The sequence below is a fragment of the Lepeophtheirus salmonis genome, chromosome 14, assembly GCF_016086655.4.
Source record: "Lepeophtheirus salmonis chromosome 14, UVic_Lsal_1.4, whole genome shotgun sequence".
NCBI classification, from domain to species: domain Eukaryota; kingdom Metazoa; phylum Arthropoda; class Copepoda; order Siphonostomatoida; family Caligidae; genus Lepeophtheirus; species Lepeophtheirus salmonis.
Genome location: NC_052144.2, coordinates 12,975,474 through 13,000,434, shown reverse-complemented (window position 1 = coordinate 13,000,434; position 24,961 = coordinate 12,975,474). Strand labels below are relative to the sequence as shown.

Genomic DNA, 24,961 nt, shown 5'->3' with positions numbered 1-24,961 from the left:
TTGTTACAAATAATGATCACGTGGTCATTATTATACTGCTTTATTTTAAAGCTTTATGCTGCATAAATATTTTCAAAAAGTCAATAACAATAATTATATTATTCATAAAACATTATTTGTTATTTTGTATCAAACAATTTTGATAGACATATTTCTAATTTATAAAATGTGTTTCTAATGTTTGTTTTTTCTAAACTCAGTGTATGTGGTCGTAAATTTTATTTTGTTTTTGTTTCTCTGAAATTATAACAAAAAGATGAAGTTATTATCAAAATTTCAATTTTTTCTTCCATGAATATTTATTTCTTTGTCAATTAAAACAAACTTATATGACCGTCGGAGTCAAAAAATTTCATTATTTTATCTACATTTCTGACAATTGACATTACAGATCTGGATCATCAACACTCTTCTTATTTTCCACCGCCAAAAAAACTCCGATAGGCAATTAAAAAACTGTATTAAGAGTTGTTTATAAGAATTCTTATCTTTCCAACACCCTCTAATATAAAACTTTATTTATTGATATTCATTTATTTTTAATGAGATCCCCTTCTCTTACTAACCTTTGCCACACGGCGCCTGAAGCTTTGCCAGGCCTGGGTGACTTCTTGCATATCAATTATTGCCATTTTACTTATGGTTTTGAACTTTTAATTTATATTCTCTGGATGGATGAAGTACCCCATGAAGAAGTTACACTTTCCAACAAGATAGTTCACCATCCAACAAGACAAAAAATGTTCAGGATGTCTTGGCTACAATATGTCCTCACTTTTGGAGTCCGAATTTTTGGGCTGGAAACAGCCAAACCTGAACCCATGCGTTTTCTATTTCTAGAAGAAGGTCAAGCATGAGGCTTGTGTCAAGTATTATATGTTTGTGGACGCCCTAAAGAAGATCATTATCCCTACAATGGAAAAGCTGGATCTGTACAAGGTTGCCCAGGCCTGCCAAATCTTACTATGTCGTATGGCTGAGGTTATAAAGAGATGAAGATTTGATTATAAATAATTGAATATCATTAAAAGTAGCTTTCAATTTATAAAATAAATTCTGGTTCTACCTTATTTAGTATGTTCGTTCTAAGCCTTTAATGATGTTCCCAATTTATCAGGACTACCCTCAACATTTTTAAATACAAAAAAAAAACATTTTAAAAACTACAACATGAAGTAAAAGTATTAAAATACGTTAATTGGTAATTATTAGTGTTAAGACTTGTTTTAATAGCGATTATTTTATACCAATTTATAACGATATTTTGGATCCGTCTCTAACCAATTTGGTACAGATTTTTCAGCCTTAATATAAAGACTGATTTTATTGTTCTCAACCTATTCCATCTTTTGAGTATTATAAATATAATTTTGTCAACACATTTAGCACTCTGTTAGTGAACATCATTTTTATATAGTGGTTAGTGAACTTGATAAAAAAAAGTTTATCAATATATAATATATAGTAGAAAGACTTCAATAATTACTTCATTTAAGTTTGAATCATTTTTTCAATTATTCCAACTATTTTGCACACATAAATATCATTTAAAATCTTAAAAATACTTATATCAGTAAAAAAAAAAATAAAATCGTTATTACTTTAAAATAATATGAACAACCTCAGCTAAGGGATTTATCACAATATAATTTGTTTTTGTTAAATTAATAAATATATATATTTTTTTTGTCGAATAAAATTTATATTTATTTTGGAAACAAAAAAAGTACTCATCAATTTTTGTGAGGTTGAGTGTATAATATAAAATTGAAGCTACAATAATATATTTCCTCACAATGAAAAAAAAAAAACATTCTTAATAACAAAACGAATAACTAATGAACAACTTTTTTCGAAACAGTTCATAAAAATTCAATTTATCTCAATAAAAATTTACTAAATTACTTTATATCTTTATATGCAGTAATTGTACCGATGAAACAATTTTGAAACCAACATGACGTCATCAACAATCCATCGATCTAGAACGAATTTTAAATGAGACCCATACACTCCGACTTTTTTTGTTATACCGATTTACACAAAAGTTTTCTTTGAGATTGGTCTATAATAAACTTTTTTCATTGGTTCGACAAACTAAAAATCATAACAGTCTCTGACCGGTCCTGCCTTTCGGACCGAACCCAACTCTAGTAATGAGCAATGTTTAAATATTTAGTTACGTTAAAATAATATAAAATATGGGTAAATCAAACTAGCTAAATTTGATCTTAATTGTATCATTGAACTTTTTATAATTTAATAGTATAAGAAGGGGAAACAACGCAGTTACATAAAATCTAACTAACATCAAAAATTTACTATTTTTTCAGCTATCAATTGTTATGATTCTTATCATACGTATTTAAAACGTTGATTGTTTGAATTATAATTAGCTTTTGTCATTACAAGTTTTTTTTGTTCACTTGCAATCTCTTTTTTCATTAAAAAAAAGGAAACATTTGATGTAACTGATGGTAGCTATTTCAAGTTTTTGTATGGTACGGTATCTTTTGGATAGTGAATACGTATTTATACACCTTTAAATTAATACATATGGAAAGTCAGCGCCTTTATTTATAGATGTAGTAGATATTTATAATTTTTTTTTATCCCACACAGCGTGAGATTTGTTAAGCTCTGAATAATTCAGAAGAGTTATTGAATAATAACTCCAAAGTTGACAAGAATTGGCATACGGCCAACTGATTTTAGACCTTTTAGAATTAATAAAGCAAAATATCATAATGGTGTTTGTGTGGTATCAGCTCAAAATCAGTTGGTAATCCGGCAATTCTTCGAAACTGTATAAAAATGGAGTTAAAAATCAACTAATTAATATTACTTATGATAGTCGCATATGTGTGACGATAACATAAAAGCAAGCTGGGATGTTTTTATATTTTTTTATGAATCAAAGAAAAAGGCAGTATAAGTTTTTAAGTTCAATGAAAAACAGAAAAAGATTTTTTAAAGAGTCAAGTAGAATATTAAGCCACTCAAAAACTGTCTAACAAGTTATTAATATGATTGATATTTGTTAAAATTTTGACATGAACACATAGTATATAAGTTCAGTCAATTTGATCGTGCAGTATATGAGCTTCAAATCGAATATTGATATCATTAATATAACCAATTTCAGTTGGTGAGGCATGTTCTTTACAAGTTAATTTATTTCTTATTTCCGTTATTCTCGCAATACTTATACACTCTTCTTTTTCAATAATTATCACGTCATGACGTCACAGTACCTGTTATAATCAGTGTTACCAAATATCCGATTTTATCAGGCTCACTAAGTCTTCAAATCCGTGGCTCCTAAGGAATGAATCACTTTTTTGAATAAATATAAATTATATTAAGGATACATTTATCATATTGTCGCAATATTGAGAAAAAGTATCCCAGGTTGTTTTATGTTATCGCCACACATATATAAAATTAGGCAGCTGACAACAAAATAAATGTAAAGCCTTGTTAAGACAACCCAATCAGCCATAACAATCAGTCCTAAAATACCTTGGATAGGCTGGCAATACTACACAAAAAGCAATTATGTATGGCAATAAAATTCTGCTCCATCACACAGACGCTGATTAGTTTAAGATAAGTTGAAGAAAATCTTGGCAGGATTCTGAAATTGAGAAATGTGATCTCCTTCATCACCGGACCTTTTGCTTCTCAACTATGTAGTTTGGGTCAAAGTTGAGAAGAAGGCCTATACGAAACATAACACAAATGCAGCAAATCTCAAAGCCACAGTTAAGATAAATTTGGCCAATGACTGAAGATTTTGTGCTTTCGTCGTGCAAGGGCTGTTTAGAGAGAATATTGACTGTAGTATGTGTAGGGTTAGTTTGAGAAAAATAAATATTTTATCTATAGTTAATCTCTTACAAACATAATTATTGCCTGAACTTTTGTGTTTATTGACAATTAGCGTGTCAAAATTAATTGGGATAAATGTTTTTAAATTGTTTCTTCACACAATAGTTGAATATTTTTATTTAGGGACAATATAGAATGAAAAATGAAAATGAAGAGATATTGACATTTTTTAAATACTTGATATATTTATGTATTGTAAGAAAACAAATCCTTATCAGTCATACAAATAGATAAAAAGTCTTTTATTGTTTACCATGACAAACAAACACAACAAGTTACTTTTTTATAAAGCTTTACAATTAATTTATCAGGGAAATTCATGTACATGTATTCATTAAAGAAAATAAGTGAGTCTGTATAGAAGGAAAATGCAGGTATGCTACCCTTGATTGGGTATTGCCAGTTAGCAGATCAGTTTTATATACTCAAGGTTACCACAATATGAAAGTAGAAGCTGTGATGTCTATAAAAATGAAAACAATATTCCATGTATAGGTAGATAGATACAAATTCTTTACTTGAATATATTTTTGGGCTTCTCATTGTCCTTTCTGAAAATATTTATTTTTAAAGAACAAATATTGAGTACACAAAAATAAGGAAATAGTCTATTTTCTTTACATTAAGAAAGTTGAGTTAACGATAGGGATGGGTCAAGGTACTACCAGTACACGTGATTTCGTACATACAGTGTGGTGAACCCTAGTTGTCATATAAGGAATCCTTGTAACATTTGACTACATAACTCATGGTTTTCAAAAGGAAATAAGTAAAAATTGATAATGTAAAGCAACAAAGGGGTTTTTTATCATATTTTTTTAAATGACCACTAGTGGCCTCAATACAAAGCTCCAAAATCCTCTAGTAGCCTGAGCAAGCCCTCTGTATGAAGCCCTCTCCCACATTATCCCCCACTCTAGGTCCACAGTCAACTTCAGGGCATTTACAATGGTAAGAAGACCAGTTCAAGCTTATTTTCGATTGCACTTTAGATGTCATAGTTAAGAGGGTTGTGCTCGAGGAAGATGGAGGCAAACATCAGGTACCAAAAAGTTGCCCTGTTATTAAGAGGGCCAATAATTGTCACCCTACAACTAGAGCTTCACCTTTGCTTCATGACCAATATTTACTCCACAGCATCCATCCTGGCTCCAATGGGGAACAATGGGGGTGCCATCCATGTTTTTTGCATGAGAGGATAACTACAAAGTCGTCCAACACTTTCTATGGCCTCATACTGGGCCACAGTTGCAGGATAAGGACCCTAGGTGGACTACCACAATCTTATTGATGGTTGAAATTGCATTTGAGCAGTAAAGAGGTTGATGATCCTTGTGAAATTGGCCACTTCCATTATTAATACAAAAGAATAAAAGTCAACAAATATGTTTTTCCCCTCCTAACTCATTTTAAAATAACAACTCTAGAACGAGTTTTTGAAAAAAAGACCCATATTAACCGGAGGAACGTGCACCGTAGTTTTAATTAATTCTTTGCGGGCAAAGTTTTAAAAATAGTATTCAGTTAATAATTTATAGATGCGTGGATTTTTCATATATAGTATTGTTAGGTTTTGGTATGGATATCCTATAGATGCCTTAATTAGTTCAGTACTTTAAAACAGTTCAACCTTGACCTGTCCCATAAGAAAATTATGTCTAGATTTGGCCAAAGAAAAATATTACTATAAACCAGTCCAGTGGAAGAATTTGGTATAATTCGGCCCCAAAAATTGACCCCATTTAAAATTTGGTATAGACCAATTTTACATATATATTGTTTATGACGTCAAATGTGCTTTCCAATTGTAAACAAAGTTTAATGATGTCATTTGATGTTTAAAAAAAGATACAGAATTGGAAATAATTGGAAAAAAAAATCATTTTAAAAATTAAATATCAAATAGTAAATTTTTTTTTTTAATTTCAAATAGTCAATTTTTTTTTAAATTTCAAATATTGTAACTTTTGGAAAAAAAAATTAAAAATCCATAGCTATTGACAGAAAATTGAATTTTTGGAAGAAAATACAAACATTAAATTATATAAAAATATAAATATAAAAAAATCCACATCTATTCACGAAAAATTTATTTTTTGAAAAAAAATCTAGTCTAGGACTAGAAACCTAATTTTGGTGATTTCTTTTGGGCTTGTTTAGTCAGGATGCCTTTATTGGTTTGTAATAAGATAACTTTTTGGTGGACCCAGGCTTTTAATACCCATTTGTAGTCTGATTGTCCCTTCACACACCTGTTGCTTGTTTGCAAGCTTGATCATCGAGGTTTTGAAGATTTGTTCAATACTGTCTTGCAAGGCACTCATGAATTCCTCAATAACTATATTTTGTTACCTTCACTCCCAGGCTTTTGTTCATAATCCTCAAACCCCTTCTTGATATTCAAAACAGTAGACCTGTTCTTGTCCACTATTGTGACTACTTCAAAAACAGGAACTCCCGCGTTGAGCAAATCTAAGTTTTTTCGAAGACATCACAAAAAGGACTTTTTTTACAAAAATTGTAAGACTTATACAGGAAGGTTTCAAAACTTCTTTTATTGCCGTACATTAAATGGTTTGGATTCTTGCTTGACGAATTTTTACTGACGCATACTATAGCTAACAATATTCCGATATTTATCTCTTGTTCAAACATTTCAGATAAGTCAGAATGATGCAATGTACATTTCACACACAAAGTACAGTTAATTTTGGGGATATATATAACTTTTTTCGTTTGTTTTGAAATGAAATATTTATTTTTTCAACCATGTAAGTTTTACTGGCTCCACCCCAGTTTTTTTCTTTAAAAATGGTTAAATTAGAAACTTCATAATGATTTTAAAGAAAAATAAAGATTTGTATCTTTCCGTATTTGCTAATATAGTAAATAGGTTGAACCTCCTTCTCCCTTTTTACCTGATGTTTCTTTGAATATATGTTCATAAAGATTTCTCAATGTATGAGCTGAACGCACATTTAATGAAGCGTATAAAAAACAAACGTAGAAATTTGATAAATGAATTATCTTTGAGCGAATGGACTATTTATTATTAGGATTTGAATGACTCATCAATTATATGATTGATTTGTTAGATCATGGACAGTTTATAGTAATTAAGCTGTGTTCTTTTTTGGAACCGGGTTGACACGGTTAATTGAACTTCGCACTTGGGTAGACTTGGCTATTTTAATACCCACGAGTAATCTGTAAATACGTATATTTACAGCCTTTATTACAAAAATTATTTAAAAAAATCAGATATACTTACAAATACAAGAAAATTGTGCACTTATTTTACTGATGCGGAACACAACAACAATTACAGTTTGACCAATGCACTTTGATTTAACAATGAAAAGTTGAATGCTAATGCGGCATCAATATATGACATCATTATTATAAAACTTCTTCCAGGCCCTCATTTTTGAATTGGCTCCTAACACCACTGTTATAAGTGAAGGCGTAGGAATCAGAAGATTCTGTCTATAAAATACCAAGTGATGACGTTTTACTTGTGAACAACGATTGTTTGAAAAGTTTCCGACCTAACAAAGATACAAGATATATTTTATATTCAACGTAGTCTTCTTGTAGGTCTAAGCACTTCTTCCAATCCTACACCATCTCTGTAGCCCGTCCAAATATTACTCAGCGTTTTTCAATGACAAATAATTGTTCACAAGACATTTTTTTTTGCTTTTGGTTCAATTAATCCGAGTTAGATTACCCAGAAGTGTAAAATTTCAACGCAACAAGTCTTTATATGTTGGCCATTGTTTAAATCTATTTAAAGGTTACTACTCATTCAAAAATTAATATTTTATCACAGCTCCATACCGGGCAGTGCCCATTTTGACAAAAACACTCATATCAACTTACTCAAACGACTATAACATAATAACTGCATGTCCAAAATGGCTGAAAACTTGGAAAGTAATTGTCGACACTTTTCAGACAACCCTCGTACAAAAAGGTACTTACACGAAATGACTCGTTAATAAGACCATAACTGTGCTCAGAATTTTTTTTATCTCCCGGATTTGTATTTTGGTTGTGTTAGCAACGTTGACATTGTCATAACTTGTGTCGGTAGAGCATTAATTGTACAGCTGCACATCTCCTACCCTGCTTTGTGAAACTTTTGTCGCTTTCAGACTTGGGAATCGTACACAACTGCCCAACATGTAGAGTGTCTGCTGCAACAAAAAAAGCGGGGTTTCAACCAACAGAAATTTAATTATGTTGGGTTTTCTTCGACGAATATTTTTATTGTTCCACCCTATATTTATATTACATATCTGGTGGTTCAAAGTAATAACAGTTCTCAAAAAATAAAGGAGAAAATCACTATTACTTTTTTTTTACATTATACGTAAATAACAACCAATATTCCATATTCATATTTAAGTCAATTATAGGCTTTGTACTTAGATTTTTGGGTGAAGTTAAGTTAATAATTAATATAGACAATTGTGGAAAACCTTCATTTATTTTAAGAGCCTTCAATTGTTACCAATATGACTTTTGAAAAAGATAAACGTTTACACTGTATTTTTTTGTTACTTACAATTCACGAGAATGTTTTTATATTTGGGAAGGAATGGCCAACTACTAACTGACAGTTGGGTCTTCTTGTTTACTTTTCGGACTATATTTTACATGATACAATAAAAGTAACGGCGTGAGAAACGGACGATAGTGTGTGGAAAAACACACATGTAACGCACACAATGATGAGAACAATCATTCTAGCTTCATTTTGTGTTGACAGGTCACACATGTTGGAAGGAAATATGAGTAGAGAAAGAAAAAAATACAAAGTAGGAGAGAGATGACGAGTAGAAGTAAGAGAAGAAGAAAACAGCTACAGAGGAAGAGAGGTCTCTGGGCAAGCGTTCAATTCAACAATATGTGGAGAAACACATTTGTTAAATTAGTTTTCTTAAGACATGAAAATTGGAAGGGTCATGGCAGCTTTAAAATCCTCAAAGAAGTTAATACTAATAATAGTTTGTTTACTTTATTTGACAGTAGCGCATTCAGCATCCATTAGCTCCCCTCCATGTGGATGCATTGAAAAGGACAGACTTGAAACCTTAGAGTCCGTTTCCTCTATGGTTCTAGGATCTTCTCATTCAGATGATCAAACATCTAAATGTAATCTTTTTTGTAGTACAAAATCTGGCACGCGTTTTGTGAATTTGGAACAAGGGATTTGTCATTGCTTTAGTACATCCCAGCTTCCTACTTTTGATTGTGATGAAATACTTAAAAGTTCTAATAGAAACAACTCCAAACAAGCTGTGATCCCTGTTTATTGTGTAAGCTCTTCACTTATCCAACATTTAAAATTATCCTCTTCTTCATCTAATAAGCCTTTGGCTGCTAAAATGAAGTCTGGAACGACAAAATCCTCGGATGGTAAAGTGGATGTGCAAGAGGAAGAAACACAATTTTCAATCAGCAAAGGGATCGCTTCTGCTGCGATTGTTCTTGTTACTTTGTCCGTAGTTGTATTGATTCTTTTTGGACTAAAGACTTGCTATGATAACAAAAAGACAGTGAAGCTTCAGGGGAGTGAAAAATGTCCCAAGAAAAATTCTTCAACATGGAATTTTGACGAACATAAAATTAAAGAAACAAGGTCTGAAAACAATATCTGATTTTTGAACAGACACCCAAAAAAAAGTTTACCTGTGATAAATACATAATAAGATGTGATGAAAAAACCTGAGCTAAAATTGAATATTAACATTTTGAAATCTATGTTGGTACTCAAATATACAAACAAATCTGAATGGTGACTCCTCCCATCTCTCCAAAAATATGTCTCTTTGTGGAAGGATCATAATTACACAATGCCATTCAATACTTTGTTGTTTTTTAAGTAAGGTAAACTTATATATGTATAATATGTTGTCTTTGCGAAAGAACCCAGGCGTGCCATATCAACTTTGGTAATTGGTGATTACTTTTTCTATTTCTTAATTCAATATCATTGTGAGTAATTCTCCCCTTTTTCTTTCCAATAAGAGAAACCGTTTTACAAAAAAATTATGACAAAATCCAAAACCAAAGATATCCTTAGAAATTCCCTTTTGAAACGGCATTGATTAATTTAGGAACTACAGACCTGGATTTAAAATTTATCCTTCTTTTTTTATGAGCTTACATTTCCTAAAGACAAATGTTTCAATTGTATTTGATTATTTATGAACGCGTTTATTTCGTACAAAATATATATATTTTTTATTTATTGGAGTAAGATTTTTTTGACATTTTTATTATGCATATGTTCTACATGAAATATGAGTAGAACTTGGTCTCAAGGACATTATTTACTAAGAAAGAGTATCAACAATACGCTACTGGCATTTTATGGCTCCGTTTTCTGATTTTTTCAAAACATAATTCATGATATTTTTTGCTTGAACATAAGAAATATTAAACTATTATTTAGTAATGTCAATTTTTTTGCAAATGTACCTATTGTTGTAATTAGTATTTTCTGGGATTTCCCCCTTATATCATATGTAAACTGCGATGATATTTAAAATTTTACATTATACCTTCAACTTTTATAAAAGGCCCCACTTTTGAGAGGGGCCCAACTCTGGAGTAAAATTTAAGAATTTGTTTTTTATATAAATCATTATTTTTCACAAAATTAAAGTATATTTTTTATAATAACAAAATTAAATACTATCAAAAGAAATCACATTTAAAAAACGCGTCTCACATTGATCTTTGCCCAACCCCAGTCACGGTAAAACTAGTCCTAAAGTATAACCATAGTATTATACACTGTGCTAGGTTAAATTGTGGACTTTTTGATAAATAACAAATATAGAAAACTTTTGCAAGAATGAAAAGGAGTACAACAATGATGCTTTATCACTGGCTTCTTCATTGACATAATATCCTTCTACTTTTTAATATTATTTCCGTTGGGTGCTACCATGGTACAACCTAGCCCTAAGGTGCCACATCACTTCTTGATGAATGCCTCGGACTTGCTCGTCCACTGCTTCTCGACAAAGGCCTTGATGCCATCCAAATTTGGCTGAGTGGTAGCAAAAGATCTCGTCTCGACAACAACCCGAGTTGTATAATCAAGAGAGGGGACCATTTTTGGCAGGAGTTACAAATTGTGGACCCATTATGCTTTAACCAAGTTATCATTTTCTGTCTTTTTCTTGAGCCGGTTAGTCTTAGTTGCTGTTAAAAGAAGTTGCCAATGTAGTCAAACATAATAAACCTTTCAAAAATTATTCACATACTTTCTCACAGTCAAATCAGTGGCATTCAGAGAATTAGCATGCTGCTTCATTAACTTGGTTGGACTTCTGGTGATTTCAGTTTCCATATCCTCAATAGACGTCGATTTTCCGACATCTACCGCTGAAAGGGGACCTCTCAAGGCTCTGAACTGAAGCTGCCATATTTTAATTTAGTAAAAAAGAGTCCAGGAGCACCGTAGGACCTTCATGATCTCCTTGACATGAAGGTTGGTTGTGGAGCAAATCAGACAACTTTTCCACTTGTGCCTCCATGATGACAACTGTAGATTATTTAGTGATTGTTTTTATTTTTTATTAACTGGAATTATCCTTAATTTTATAAAAGCAACCAATAATTGAAAATATTTTCACCAAAGAAATCCATATTGATTTAAATTCAAGTCCACGATTTTAACTCACACACATAAAAAATAGCTATTTCGAGATATTTTCGATAATAAGAATTGTATATTTATCTAATATTTACTCTAATGCCGTAGTTTTAAACAGCTAATAAAACAAATGTTTTTGCAATATTTTTTTGAATGACGCATGTATGTACAAGGTGATCAATCACTTTTTTTTTTTGCGGTTCAGATTGAGTTATTGAATTTTAAAAGAGGGATACACCGGCTCTTTAAAACAATCTATGTACGTTATGTGAATAAAAATGAGGATTATGATACTTTTCCGGTTCCAATTATAACAAAAATCCGGATTCCGGCTCCAAGAAAATTTTCAGAGGAATCTTAAGCTCTTGTAAATAAGTAAATTATCTGAAAAATTGCAAAGAAGTCTTGGACTTATAAAAAAATGGATATTTTTAAATTCTTATTACATTTTTTTCATTTGCTTTATGAGACGGAGACTTCATAATACTTTTAAAACAGTTGCTTAGCCTGAACAGTATTTTTCCCCATCAAGAAGTAGCATAAATAGCACAAAATTAGTTTTTGTTCCACTGTTTTGAAAATAAAAAAAAGTAGTGTCACAGGTAGCAGAATAAACCGAAACTAAAGAACGTGCCACGTAGGTCTGTCAATTACATGTACAAAGTGTTACGAAACTGATCACTTTGAAAAAAATTGTATTTATGATAAAATTATTATCATTTTATCCAGATGTTAAATGTCCTTAGGACATCAAAGCTAACGTATCCTCGTCATGTAGGGATGTTTGCTCCTTTTATCTTCCTCGACAGTTTAACTATTCTTTTACCGGCTTGGGTTCAAATAGATGAGTTAAGTCCATGGTTTCTAAATCTCTTGGTGTTCCAAGATGTACCAAATCCAATTCAAGTGCGAGTGATTGTCATAAACGTTTAATATCGACTAAAAAGGCAAAATTTGAATTAATTAATGTAAAGATCCAATTATTTTTCAAGGTCATTATTAACAATTGCTAAGGTAATTATTAACCAATTATACTCTTAGGAGACCTTAACGTTGACTAACATTGTGTCAACAACTCATTTCAAAATTAAAAAACATCGGGAGAAACTTATATTTGAATTTAATTTAATTAACTTAACAGTCTATTTTAGTCCCAGTGACAGTGTGCTATGGAAAAAAGGCAAATCAAGGTCCCAAATTAATTTAGCACTTGTGTCAATATTCATCCATAAGAATACAAAGTATGCCTTTTATCGTTCTAAACCATTATCCGATCACAAGGTGATCGTGGTTAGTCTTTGTTCTCCAAACTTCTTCTAAGCCCTGGAAGCTCCCTTAGTGGTTGATCGATGGTGAAAAATGCATTAATAAAATGACAACTAACATAACCAATAGTTTTAACTTTTCTTTTTCTGTAAAATGTTATGTTTTTCTCGTAAATGCACAATACAAATTACTACTGAAGCTCCATTAATGAAAGGAGAAAAGTGATCGATGCTTTTAAGAATGATTTGGAACGTACTTAAAACATTGTCTTTTTTTAACATATTATAACTTATGAGTTCTATAATTTTCCGTCCAGATTTCGGATATCACCGAGTTAGAAGGGAGGGGTTCAAGAAATTAAAAACCTGACGGACAAAAATAATTATTCAGTTCTACTGAATAAAGAGAAAACAGTATTGGGGTAAAACATTAGAAAAGCAAGGGGACATTGCAATGGTATTTTGTAAAACATTTCAGTAGTGAGTTAATGGATTCAGAAGTAATTTCCCCATAAGGGAAAAGAAAATGAACTCTATGTTCTCGATCGAGATCTAATCTCAATACGTTAAGAAATACTTTTAAGACAATAAGGCCTCTGGTCTCGATGGGATAGGGGGAAAGATATTTACGACATGCAGAGAGAGATCACCCCGTAATTCTATAAAATTGGAAACTTTATGGAAAAGAAGGGACCATCTGCCTGAAGCTAAAACTAAAGAACTAAAGGTTCTAATCCCCAATAAGGGAGAAGGCTAAAACATTGGCAATTGGAGGCCAATGACTGTACTAAACGAAACATACAGAATACTTTCAGAAGTGATAACAAGTCAGATTGAACATATTCTAAATAAAAAGAATGGCTCAGAGCATACAGAGTTTTTAAATGGAAGAAAAATATCTGATAATTCCAAAAATATTCAGACAGTGATTGAAGCAGTGGATACGTTTGCAGCTATTACTGCGATAGATTTTTCAAAAACATTCGAATCCCCTTTTCATGTACAAATTTTGAGATCAGTGAAAAAACCACTACCAATGCGTTTTCTTAACACTGTCATGCCATTGCTAGCTACAAGATCATCGGCAGTAACTGTTGGAAATAAAGAGAACAGACCGATTTACTTGAGTAAAAGTTGTCGACAGGGGGTCCTTTGGCCCCCCTGCTGTTTGTAGCTTCCACAAAACCACCATGGGAAAAAATTTATAGTATTAAGTGCCATAGTTGGAAATATTAAACATTTTTGGCGATGATGTGACTGTGATGATAAAAGTGAACTCGGAAGCTCAATAGCAAAGAAGAATAGGTCTTCTCTTATTGTACAACGTTTGAAAAAAAAGTAAGGATTGAAGATAGATAAATCAAAGTCTGCAAATTTTTCATTGGCTTCAAACCATCCCAGAAAAAGTTTGAAAATTTTAAATTGTTTTAGCAAAGAAATGATAATGGACATGGACATATAACAAGGTATCCCAACATAGAGTGGAGATATGTGATAACACCAGTCCATACTATAAATATGTAATACATTGAACTGATAATATATATGTATATATATACGTCTTTTACCCTTTGCTTCCTGCAAAACCAAGGGTTCCTTGGAAAACGACACCCAACCGTTGATTTTATTCATAAGAATCATGAAAAGATAACTTTTTTCAAGAATTTACGAGACCCTATGTCTTTGAAATAGGAGACACTCACAAGATATCAGCTAATAATACATGATATTGGTGTACACTCTATTTTTGTTTTGTTTTAAATACGAAGTTTACTTTTCCTCCCATTAAAGATGCCAAGCTACACAATGTGCCCGTTCCATGGCCTTTGAAAATGATTTTTTCTAATTCAGAAGAAGAATCTGCATTGTCACGGTGTAATGGATGGATTAGGGAATTTAATTTATTAAAATTGGGAACATATTATTATTTCTTCTACTTCTCTAATAGCTGATGGAAGAAGATTTACAGCTCAATTTCAAATAGTCACAGGAATGTTGTTTTTCAGCATTCCATGTAAAGATTTTGGTAAATTATTCAACAATATTAGACACACTTTTTTCAGAAAATTACATATTTTGAGATCATTCATGAGTTTAAACCTGAGGGGTCTTGAGGATAATAACGTTAATATAATTACGGCCATAATTTTGTTCCGGATATCATAAAGAAATAAAGGAAATACTCTTGAAGCTAGGTCGATAGGGATTGCTTTATTAAATGTAAAGAGCTACCTTGTAAAAAATATAACTTTAGTAGAACCTGTGGTTACGGAGAATATTCGTGATATTACAATTTTGACGGTGTCAAGATATGGTGCATTCGAATTGAAGTTCACTAGGTTGATTGATGGTAAATCGGGCTGGGCCTCGGAAATCATGAGATATCATTCATTAAACGCATCAAGACTTTTTAGGACTGTGCAGAAAAAACTCAAACTCTTTACAAAGAGCAAAAACAAAACATAAAAAAACGAGGTAGTTGTTGGTATAAAATCTAATTTGCTACTAAAGTTATATGTTCGTACTTTTTTATAGATTTTAGATGCAAATGTTTTTAGTTTATAAATATGAATATTTTATGTTTGTAGGCCTTAATCTGGTGAATAAATTTGAAACTTTAATGTTTCAATATCTTTTTGTAAATTTCATCTGCACTAAAAAACTTTAGATAGTTATAATTTTTTTAAATTATGTGCTTTATAAATAAAGGATAAAAAAAGTCTGTAAATTGAGACAGCTGTCTTTGATGGTTGGTACTAACAATTTGGTAAATAAAAAAAAAAGTATCGCAATTCATATGTAAAGCCCGAAACTTTTTGGTCAATGTGTTAATAGTTATAAGATTACAAATAAATATAATTTGATATCCCGTAATTTAAATAAAAGTTTCACTGGATACGGTTCAAAAACATTTTTTCGGGAAAATAGAAACTCTATTAGATAACTTAATTACCTTTACTAATCTTTACTTTATAAGTGATAATCTGGGATCATATGTCTATTTGTATTTGTTTTGGGGTGTCAACACAATTTCTTATGAAAAATTATTCCTATATAATTTGTGATAAATTTTAAAAGATTATTTTCTATGTGGACTTTAAATATTGTAGTATTTATTTACATATAATGAAGTTAACTGTGTTTTGATGCTTCCAAAAAGTTTTTAAAAGAAACTGTATACTTTTTGTCACCAAAGGATGGAAAACAATAATTATTTACTTTTGTTTTGTAAGCAAATGTGCGTGTCAATTAGTATACGAACTCAAACATATGTGGAAATTGTATTTGAAACGATATTCATATGTTTATAAGTTAAAAGTATACAATTTTAATTCTGTAAATTCAATACTAAAGAGTATAATCAAATAAATCAGACGGCTTATCTCGCTAAGACAAAAATTCTCTATGTATTTTGTTGTTAGCTGTCGATTCTCTCATCTCCCTCGATGCGTCATTTCCGTTTCCATAACAACAGGAATATAATTTCTTGTTGATTTTTCGTCGTTTATGTAATATACATAGTTGCCATTTTATTAACTATATGATTTTTTTTAATTATTATTATGCAGAAATACAAATTTATAGCTACGCTTTCAATATAATATATTACTTAGCAATATTATTGTACATTTTAGAGTAAAATACTATATAGATTTTAATAATACGAAATATATGTTTGTAATTCATATGAGAGATATATGTACAGGAGATGGTATGTTTTATTTATTTGGCAAACTACTTCATGATTTTAGGGCCTTTTTTCTTTTTCTTTCCAGACGGGCATCTTGTTTTTTCACTCAATTGTAGGTTTTTTTCTTGTCATTGCACCGCTAAGACCTAGCCTATTCTGAGAGACAACATATCAGACACAAGCCCCCTACTCCATCTCGGTGCGTCTGGAGGAAAGTGTGGGTGATACTCATCACAGGAGATTACAGTGCCTAGAGGTGTCCATCAAGATAAAATGGACCAAGGTCGAGCTTGACTACATAATCTAGGCCTAAACCGGATTTAAGCCTCGTAGTGAGGCAATTATTGGAGTTGAGGGCTTACATATGGGATAAAAGTTATGGGCCAAACACTATCTTCAGAAGCTTTTGTAAAATAAATGTTATAACAAAACCTTGTACTTAAATTTTACTCCTGAAAAATTGAAAATCATCAAATGTGTACCACTTGATAAGATTTAACTCGAGTATGTTCGTAATAAAATAAAACTAGTCATAAATTATTTATGACTAGCACCCGAAGTTAGGAACGCTTCGGTCTTTCATATATGTATTTTTTTTATTTCACACTAAATGCCCACTCTCTCGCTAGAGTCCTTTAGTTTAAGTAAATAAATAGTTTAATTAGTATAAAAACTTTAGTTTTACAACAAATTAATAAGTACTCTTTACAATAAAAATAACTGTTTTGCATTCCCTGTATGATAGTTCTAAATTTGAGTTTATGTTTAAATTTTCTTTTTCATGACAATAATGGGTCTGAAAAAATAACTAAATTGTTTAAAATGTTTGGCAATCATACTGTGAACATTTTTGACATTTCAAAACTACTGGAGCAGAATTAACGGAACCAAAATTGTGAATGATTGGCTGTTACAATATTAGGACAATAAACTTATTCCCCCTTTTTTGCCATCTGGCTTCTGTTTTCGCCTTTATCGATGAAAAACATTAAAATATGGAGTATTTCTCTTTGCTGTTGTTCATTTTTGACAAGTGTTCGATCAACAATGAGGAAAAAATACAGAACCATAACATATACTCTACCCTTTAGAAACATATATGGAAAAATATTGCGAAGGAGCGAATGTTTTTGTATGTAAAATAAAAAAAGAAACCCTGGAACATCAAAATGGAAGGACACGGAAGGGATAAGAAGTCAAGTGTCAGGGCTACATTAAAAGCAAATCATTTTCGTTTTCTCAATATTGTCCCCCATCAAGAGGATATCAATTTTATCATGGATAAAAATAGCTTACATTCTTTATAAATTTAGAAGTACATGGACTTCATAAGCATGTGATATCTTAGATTTTGTGTATCAGATTTGTGGTATGTATTAAATTTACTGTTTCATGTTTTAAAAAAGATACAAAAAAATTTAAAATAATAATGAGCCAAACAATTAAAATACTGTTAAATATTTTTTTTAAAGAATGAAATCTTATCTGTCTAAAAACATCTGGTATAAGCCGGTGGAACCAATACAGCACGAATACGCATTACTAAATCTATTCGAAAAATAATGGTTTTATTTTTGCTATGCTTAATATATTTAAACTTTATTATATTTATATAGGTTTTTAGACTTATTCCATGATAATTTTAAAAAGAAGCCTTTTTAAATTTTTTTTTTTTAATTAATCCGTAAAAAACTGTAGAAAATTATTTAAAAATAAATAAGTAAAAAAAAATCCCATTTTGTATTTTCATAAGTATTTTATAGGTGTTTTAAAATTTTTGGCCATCTTTAAAAGAAAACCCCAATTATAAGAATCAAAGAGAAATTGTTGTATGTATATCTGGGGTTTTTTTATAATTCACATATTCGTCATAGGTGATAGGAATCTTGGATATATTTTTGTATGACAAGAGAAGTGGTTGTGGGCCTTTACCTAAAAAAAGAAAAATACTATACCTTTAATTATAAAAACATGGATCAAATAAAATAAAATTCCATTTTTGTTGTTAAGAGAAATATCAAAGTATAAATTACGTGTATTAGCAATGGGTTCCTACTTTGATTTTCTACCGAAAAACCCCATATAATTTTACCTTTAATACAAGCAAATGTGTCAGAGATATTTTATGACTCATGCAGCATTCCTTCCTCGAAAAATTCTTCCTGTATGCTATTTGTTTCATGATTTGTAAATTATTAATTTAATTAATCTTCCGATAACTACTTATAATATTAATGCAAATAATTTCCAGGGGTGTAATTAAAAGAACATTAAAATGAATATTTTATCAAAAATGCAATTTTTGTGTACTGCTATAAGCATCACTAAGAAGATTGAGTGATTTTCAACCATAATATTTGGAGCTGAATATTCATATTCTGAAAGATAATGTGGAAGAGCAGAATTGTTATACTACAGAAATTATATGTAATTGTACACCCCAGATGTTTATGTAAAAACTTTGCTCGAATTTCAAGGAGAGACTCTCCAACCCTTTTTAAACAATTTGTAAATTATGACTGAGGACAAGGATGATTGCTATAGCCGCAAGACCAAAGAGACCCAAAAACAGAAAGATGAAAATCTTCAGGATTTCGGGTCAGCATCAATGTGGCATCCATCCTCATCAGATTATTTTTCATTGGACTATGAAATATGGAGCTTCTTGTAGGGAAAGGTCTATGCTACTTCTCAAAGGATTGTGGACTACGTCAAGGTTCCTTTGGAAATTGAGTGTACCAACATGCCAGAGGACTCTGATGTCAATGTTCTTAAGCCATTTAGTCTTTGTTTGGAGGCTATGGTTATTACTGTAGGACTACATTTTTAAATAGAAAATATAGTTTATAGCTTTGTTTATAATTTTTAAAGAAAGTATTAGAGTTAACCGACTTATTTTACAAGATTTATTGGCCCAAGTGTAACAATTATGCTCCGCACACTATAGAAGTTAGAAATATTGAATTTTGTAAAGTGAAAAGAATATATTGTTTCTAAATTAATACCTTCATATGGAATAAGATATTTTCTATCGAGAATAAGGTGGATAACCAAATTTATGATGTATGTACACGTTTATGCATATAGGAAATTTATTTCTACAAATTTTGCCAATACATAATTATCTTTAGATGCCAACAGCTTTATGTATCATAAGCAAATGGAGAAGATTTTAAAATATAATATTTGGCATGTAAATCGTACGTATTTTTTCGGTGGCCCGTGTTTTTGTAATTGTTTTTTGTGAAGAGTGAATTTTCTTTTCCTTAGTTGTTGTCATTATTATTTAACTCCAGAGTAGTAAATTTCATTTTATACTACATTCAGTTATACTTAAGACCTGATAAAACATTCGAGTGTGCTCATAAAAGATACACAGTTGTTACCTTAAACATTTGTTCAAGAGTTAAAATTGTAAGGCCTTGTTTCACTCATAGTAGAATTGAAGATTGACATGGGAGTAATTATTGCCAATCTCTTTGCTTATTTCCTTGTCCCCCTCCTCAATTGTCACAGCTGATCTAATGAAAGATCATATAGCTAATCAACTCTCTTTGACATCATTTTTCAAATTGCCAGGGTTATCATCTTGATTTTTGATTTCTTTTTTTTTAAATGTAAAAAATATATACAATTTTCGTCGTAGGTCGGGAGATATAAACCTATAACGTTTAGCTATGGACAAAAGGGTATGTGTTATGAAACTTATCTTAATTTTTACCATGTTTCGATTTACCTACCTTATGATATAGTGCATATGCTTCCTAAATATAAGATCACAAGATATGTAAAATCTTAAGTCTAAAGAATCATATTCTACCTTAAGATATTTATAGGCATTATCCAAGTAAAAATACAGTTAAAAATTTTAGTATAAAGCCGAAATACTCCCTAGGAGCGGATGTGTCATTTTTGTAGAACTATCATTCGGACTTCTTTCCCCCTCTTTTATTTTTGCACTCGTATTACCTGGGAAAGAGAGAAGTAGAAGCTGAGATCTGGAGTAATTATAAGAAGAGATTGAGCTCTACCGACTGGCTGGTATCGACGTTGGCAAATATGAAAGAGGCTTAACGATATAATTCTTCATAAGTAAAGTACTGGGGATAGTATATGCGACAAATTTCAACAATCAACCCATGCCGGTAGGGATTGTAAAATTAGTCAAAAGATTGCTAATAGAGCTTGACTGTTTTAAAAACGATGGATCTAGTGTTATCCGACAATAGGGCTCTATATCTAGTATATCTCGGAAAGAAGGAAGGAAGATCTTTGCTTTTTTATATATTAACTAGGACAACATGAGTAAAAGGACTACCCGTGAAAAGAGGAGGCGTACAAGAGCCGTCATAACAAAACAAAGAGTACTTAAATAATAAAAAAATATTTATTAAAAATACACAAGTATAGTTAGGTACATAAAACGATTTATGAAGTCATGTGCCTTTTTGACAAATGAAAGTTTATAGAGACAAAAATATGAATATAATAATTTTTTTAAATTCAAAATGGCATAATAAGGTATATTGTTTTAATTTGCCACTCCAGAATTTTTGAATGGCTTGATGAAGTTGAAATTTCACATTCAGAAGGAACACCTAAGGCATTTAATATATATTTAATTTATAATTTAAAAAAATAGAATAAATTTCCATCATAATGTCTAAATCAAAATCAATTTTGGTATCATCTAAAACTATTCTTCCCAGAAATTATCCTCTAAATTGTTAATGTTAACGTCAAAAAGCGTGGCTCAAAGCACAATGACCTTCGGAAAAAATGAAGTAACGTCACAAGCCTGAGAGACAGTGGAGACGATCACATTATATAGTATTCTATTCGTCAACCACGAACTAAGTCACTGTAACAAACGATTAATTTACCAATGTTGGACAATTTTTAAGAAAAGTTCCTTGTAGCCGTGTTTATCGAAAAGCAATAAGAAATGAGTAATAAAAGAAACAAACAGTTAATTTTTTTTTGTCTCCAGCAGACGATTTGTACATAAAAACGGAAAATATACTCATGATAATTATCCATACTTTGAATTCTTATAAATTAGATACAAAAAAAAAAAAAACGTTGACTTTTTGTAAATTAAAAATTCATGTTTTTTGTGATGTATTTTATGTTTTTAAAAATTGTTATCTCTGAGAACGTTGTCTTTAAGTGTGTTTTTCTGAAATCTGGATTTGACTAAATTTGATCAGAATAATATAATTGGGGCTCATTGATTTTTTTTTGGAGGGAAATTTAAAAATATCTTGTTAAATCAAAATCAATTTTGGTATAATCTAAAACTAGTCTTCCCAGAAATTATCCTCTAAATTGTTAATATTAACGTCAAAATGCGTGAGTCAAAGTACAATGCCATACGGAAAAAATGAAGTAACGTCACCAGGCTTAGAGAACAAAGGATGAACATTAGTAGTCCATAAACGTCCTTTAATGGCTTGGGACTTTCTCTTGAAAAATGAGAGTTTTTCAGGGACTCAGTTAAGTTCCTTGGACATTCTATTTTACCAAAGGGCTTAAAAACTCTTTTATATAAAAATAAAGCTATTGAAAGAATTCCATCTCTAAAATCAAAATTTGATTTACAAAGATGTTTAGGCATGGAAATATATACGAACACACAAAAAGGATATTACTAGGAAATTTCAGTCTCTGTGTTGGATTAAACTCCAAGGAAATCAAAGAATATTTATTAATTTGATATTTTCAAAAAAACAACAAAGTTTTTTTTTTCTAGTACTTTGAGACTACTTTTGTTGTTTTTTTCTTCATTATATCTATGCATTGAATTTGATTATAAGAATGCATCAAATATTAAAGAGCCAATAAATTTGCCTGTAATTAAATGTTCTATGAAATACATCTTACTAATGTTCCTGATTGTACAATTTCCTTAATTGAAAAGGTAGGGATCATCAAATGATTACGAAGTAAAATTAAAAATTGTGAAATTGATTATAGAATTATACAATAAAATAAAGCCATTTCTTTGTAAAGTATAAAATAGATTAGTTCATCTTTTGATCTAGTGCAGTGTTTCAACTAATTACTATTTAAATCCGCCCAAAAATTTCCTTCCAAACCTAACATGAACAGTATCCTACAACTAAACAAAAAATTATATAAAGACAATCCTACAAGATATTCTCGATTAATTTATTTTTGTAAATGAATAATTTGAGCTTTTTTAAAACGATATTTCTCATTTATGTTTTGGTTAAAGTCATTTTTTATCGTTATATCGAGTATATGTGAACATCACGGCATAAAACTCAGTATTGTTTTATAATTGATGAAGTTAATATATATTTATATAAGTTATGCTTAAAATTTGATATAAAAATCCTTTAAACTTGATGAACTTATAGATAATTGTTAAGTTAAAAAAGAAAATGGAAAGAGGTTTATTTTTGTTATCACATTGTTGTTTTTCCTCTTTCGATTTTTTAGATTTTTACATCAAATGATAATTATAATGCAATATTTACACTTTTTGTTTACTAAACCTTGATCAGAAAGAGACAATATAATCCATAACTAAAAACACCCAAGAAAAGAAAAAAAAATTTTTTTACGCCTTTGATTCTGCTACAAATATTATATTGCAGCATATCAGAATGAGGTTCCTTGGGAAAATCTTCAGTTTACTTTTTTTTTTGTTGACATTATGAGGATTATTTATGAATTGGATTTCTGCCAGTCTCAATTACAGCCTCAATGTAAGGTTGGAAGACAGTATATACTTTAGCAAGTAAGTTTTAGACATCCTCGTCCTATTGAACTCTTCAGAGGCTTTGAGATTGAGAATGTTGCATTTGCGAACTCTAAAAGTTGGACTCAATATGCCACCATATTGAAAAATCCAAAGGATTCAAATCAGGGATTTGGGAGGTCTATGCACAATAAATTAATGTATTTTGATTCCAATTTTAATGTTCTAATATTTCTAAGCTGGTTCCTGAGGCTTTATCCATCCTCTAGAAGATTTTTGACCATGTACACTCTCTCAGTGTTAATCTTCAACTTCTTGAAAATATCAGGGTTGCTCTGGCCAGCACACAACAATATGACATTTTATAATTTTTTTACTTTTATTCTTATTTTCAAATAGCAATGTTACACCACTTTTTCGTTAACTAAGAAGTCCAGCTTCAGCTGATGTAAGTAGAAAAAGTTGATTGGAAATTTACAAAATCTCTTAAATCGTTCTCGTATAGATGCTCAAAGACTTTTCACACTCACGGTATAACAAGGGGAAACTATAAGAATACCCAGTTTGTAACAAATTATTATCTAATGTTACATATATTTCGAAAAATATATGTTAAAAAAAATATTTTATGCAAAACTAACTCCAACAGTGTTTTATATTTATCTAATCAATTTTGTCACTTACACCTGTTACTATGGAAGTTGTTCTCTTTCGTAAATAGACGCAGATATTAGAAAAAATTTCATATTCATTCAATTTCAGGCCTGAACAACTGTTGTTCTTATTTACTCAAGACTTATATGGCGTTCTCTACATGTATTCATTTCAGCATGTACTCAAAAGGAGAGAATCACTTTTAGTTATCTAAAATTAATATTTTTACCGAAGAATCTTTGGATAATTTAGATTGTGTGTACAAAAGCTACATTTTGAAGGGATTTTTTTTTGAATAATAAACAGTCCTTCTGGCAACTCCAAATAGCTTATAAACCTTATTTTTTTGTGAACATGTGTGTTAAGTATGCTTAAATATTATTTTCAAACAACACCTTGAGTTCACATTTTTTATCTTCATAAAAAAGGTGAATTCATAAAAGTAACAAAAAGTACATACGTCATATTTAAAATGACAGAGAGGATCAAGTGACGAAATCTGTGGTAAAATAAAAAGTAACATCCTTATGGAAAATATACTAAAAAAATCTACTCATGCTAACAAGTGTCTTTGTTTTATAGCTTCAATTAAATTCCTAGTAGTTGGATAAAAACCTCTGTAATTTAGCCTTTCAGAAAAAGGAGGTTTTTATATTCATATTATAATCTGAAAAGTTCTTAGAATTTCAGAGTGCAACAAAGAAATTTTCGGCTATGATGAAGCAAAAGCAAAATCTTTATAACTTTTTATTAGAAATGTATAATAAAAAATGTTTTTGATAAAACTTTTAGGGATCAATCTTGGCAAGAACTATTCAATATGGCCGCCTCCAGCATCTATCATAGCCTCTACACGTGTTGAAAATTGGGACAGATAGCCACAATATAATCGGCAGACATGTTGGTCCATTGCTTCTCGATGCTGCTTTGAGCTTATTCATATTTTTATGAGATATCTTCCCAACCTTGCTCTCTAAAAAACTCCACACACTGAAGTCGAGGGGATGAGATCAGGACTCCTGGAAGAAGTTATGTGACTTTAAGATTGTATAACTGGG

The 24,961-nt window shown here is 30.6% G+C and overlaps 1 protein-coding gene across 1 annotated transcript; it reads left to right on the top strand.

The window, feature by feature from the left end:
- Positions 1–8,819: 8,819 nt before the first annotated feature.
- Positions 8,820–10,150, top strand: LOC121129469 (uncharacterized). Its single transcript, XM_040725195.2, has 2 exons — positions 8,820–9,215; positions 9,270–10,150. Exons 1-2 carry the CDS (start codon positions 8,844–8,846, stop codon positions 9,555–9,557), a joined length of 660 nt encoding a protein of 219 aa, XP_040581129.1. The 5' UTR covers positions 8,820–8,843; the 3' UTR covers positions 9,558–10,150.
- Positions 10,151–24,961: the final 14,811 nt, after the last annotated feature.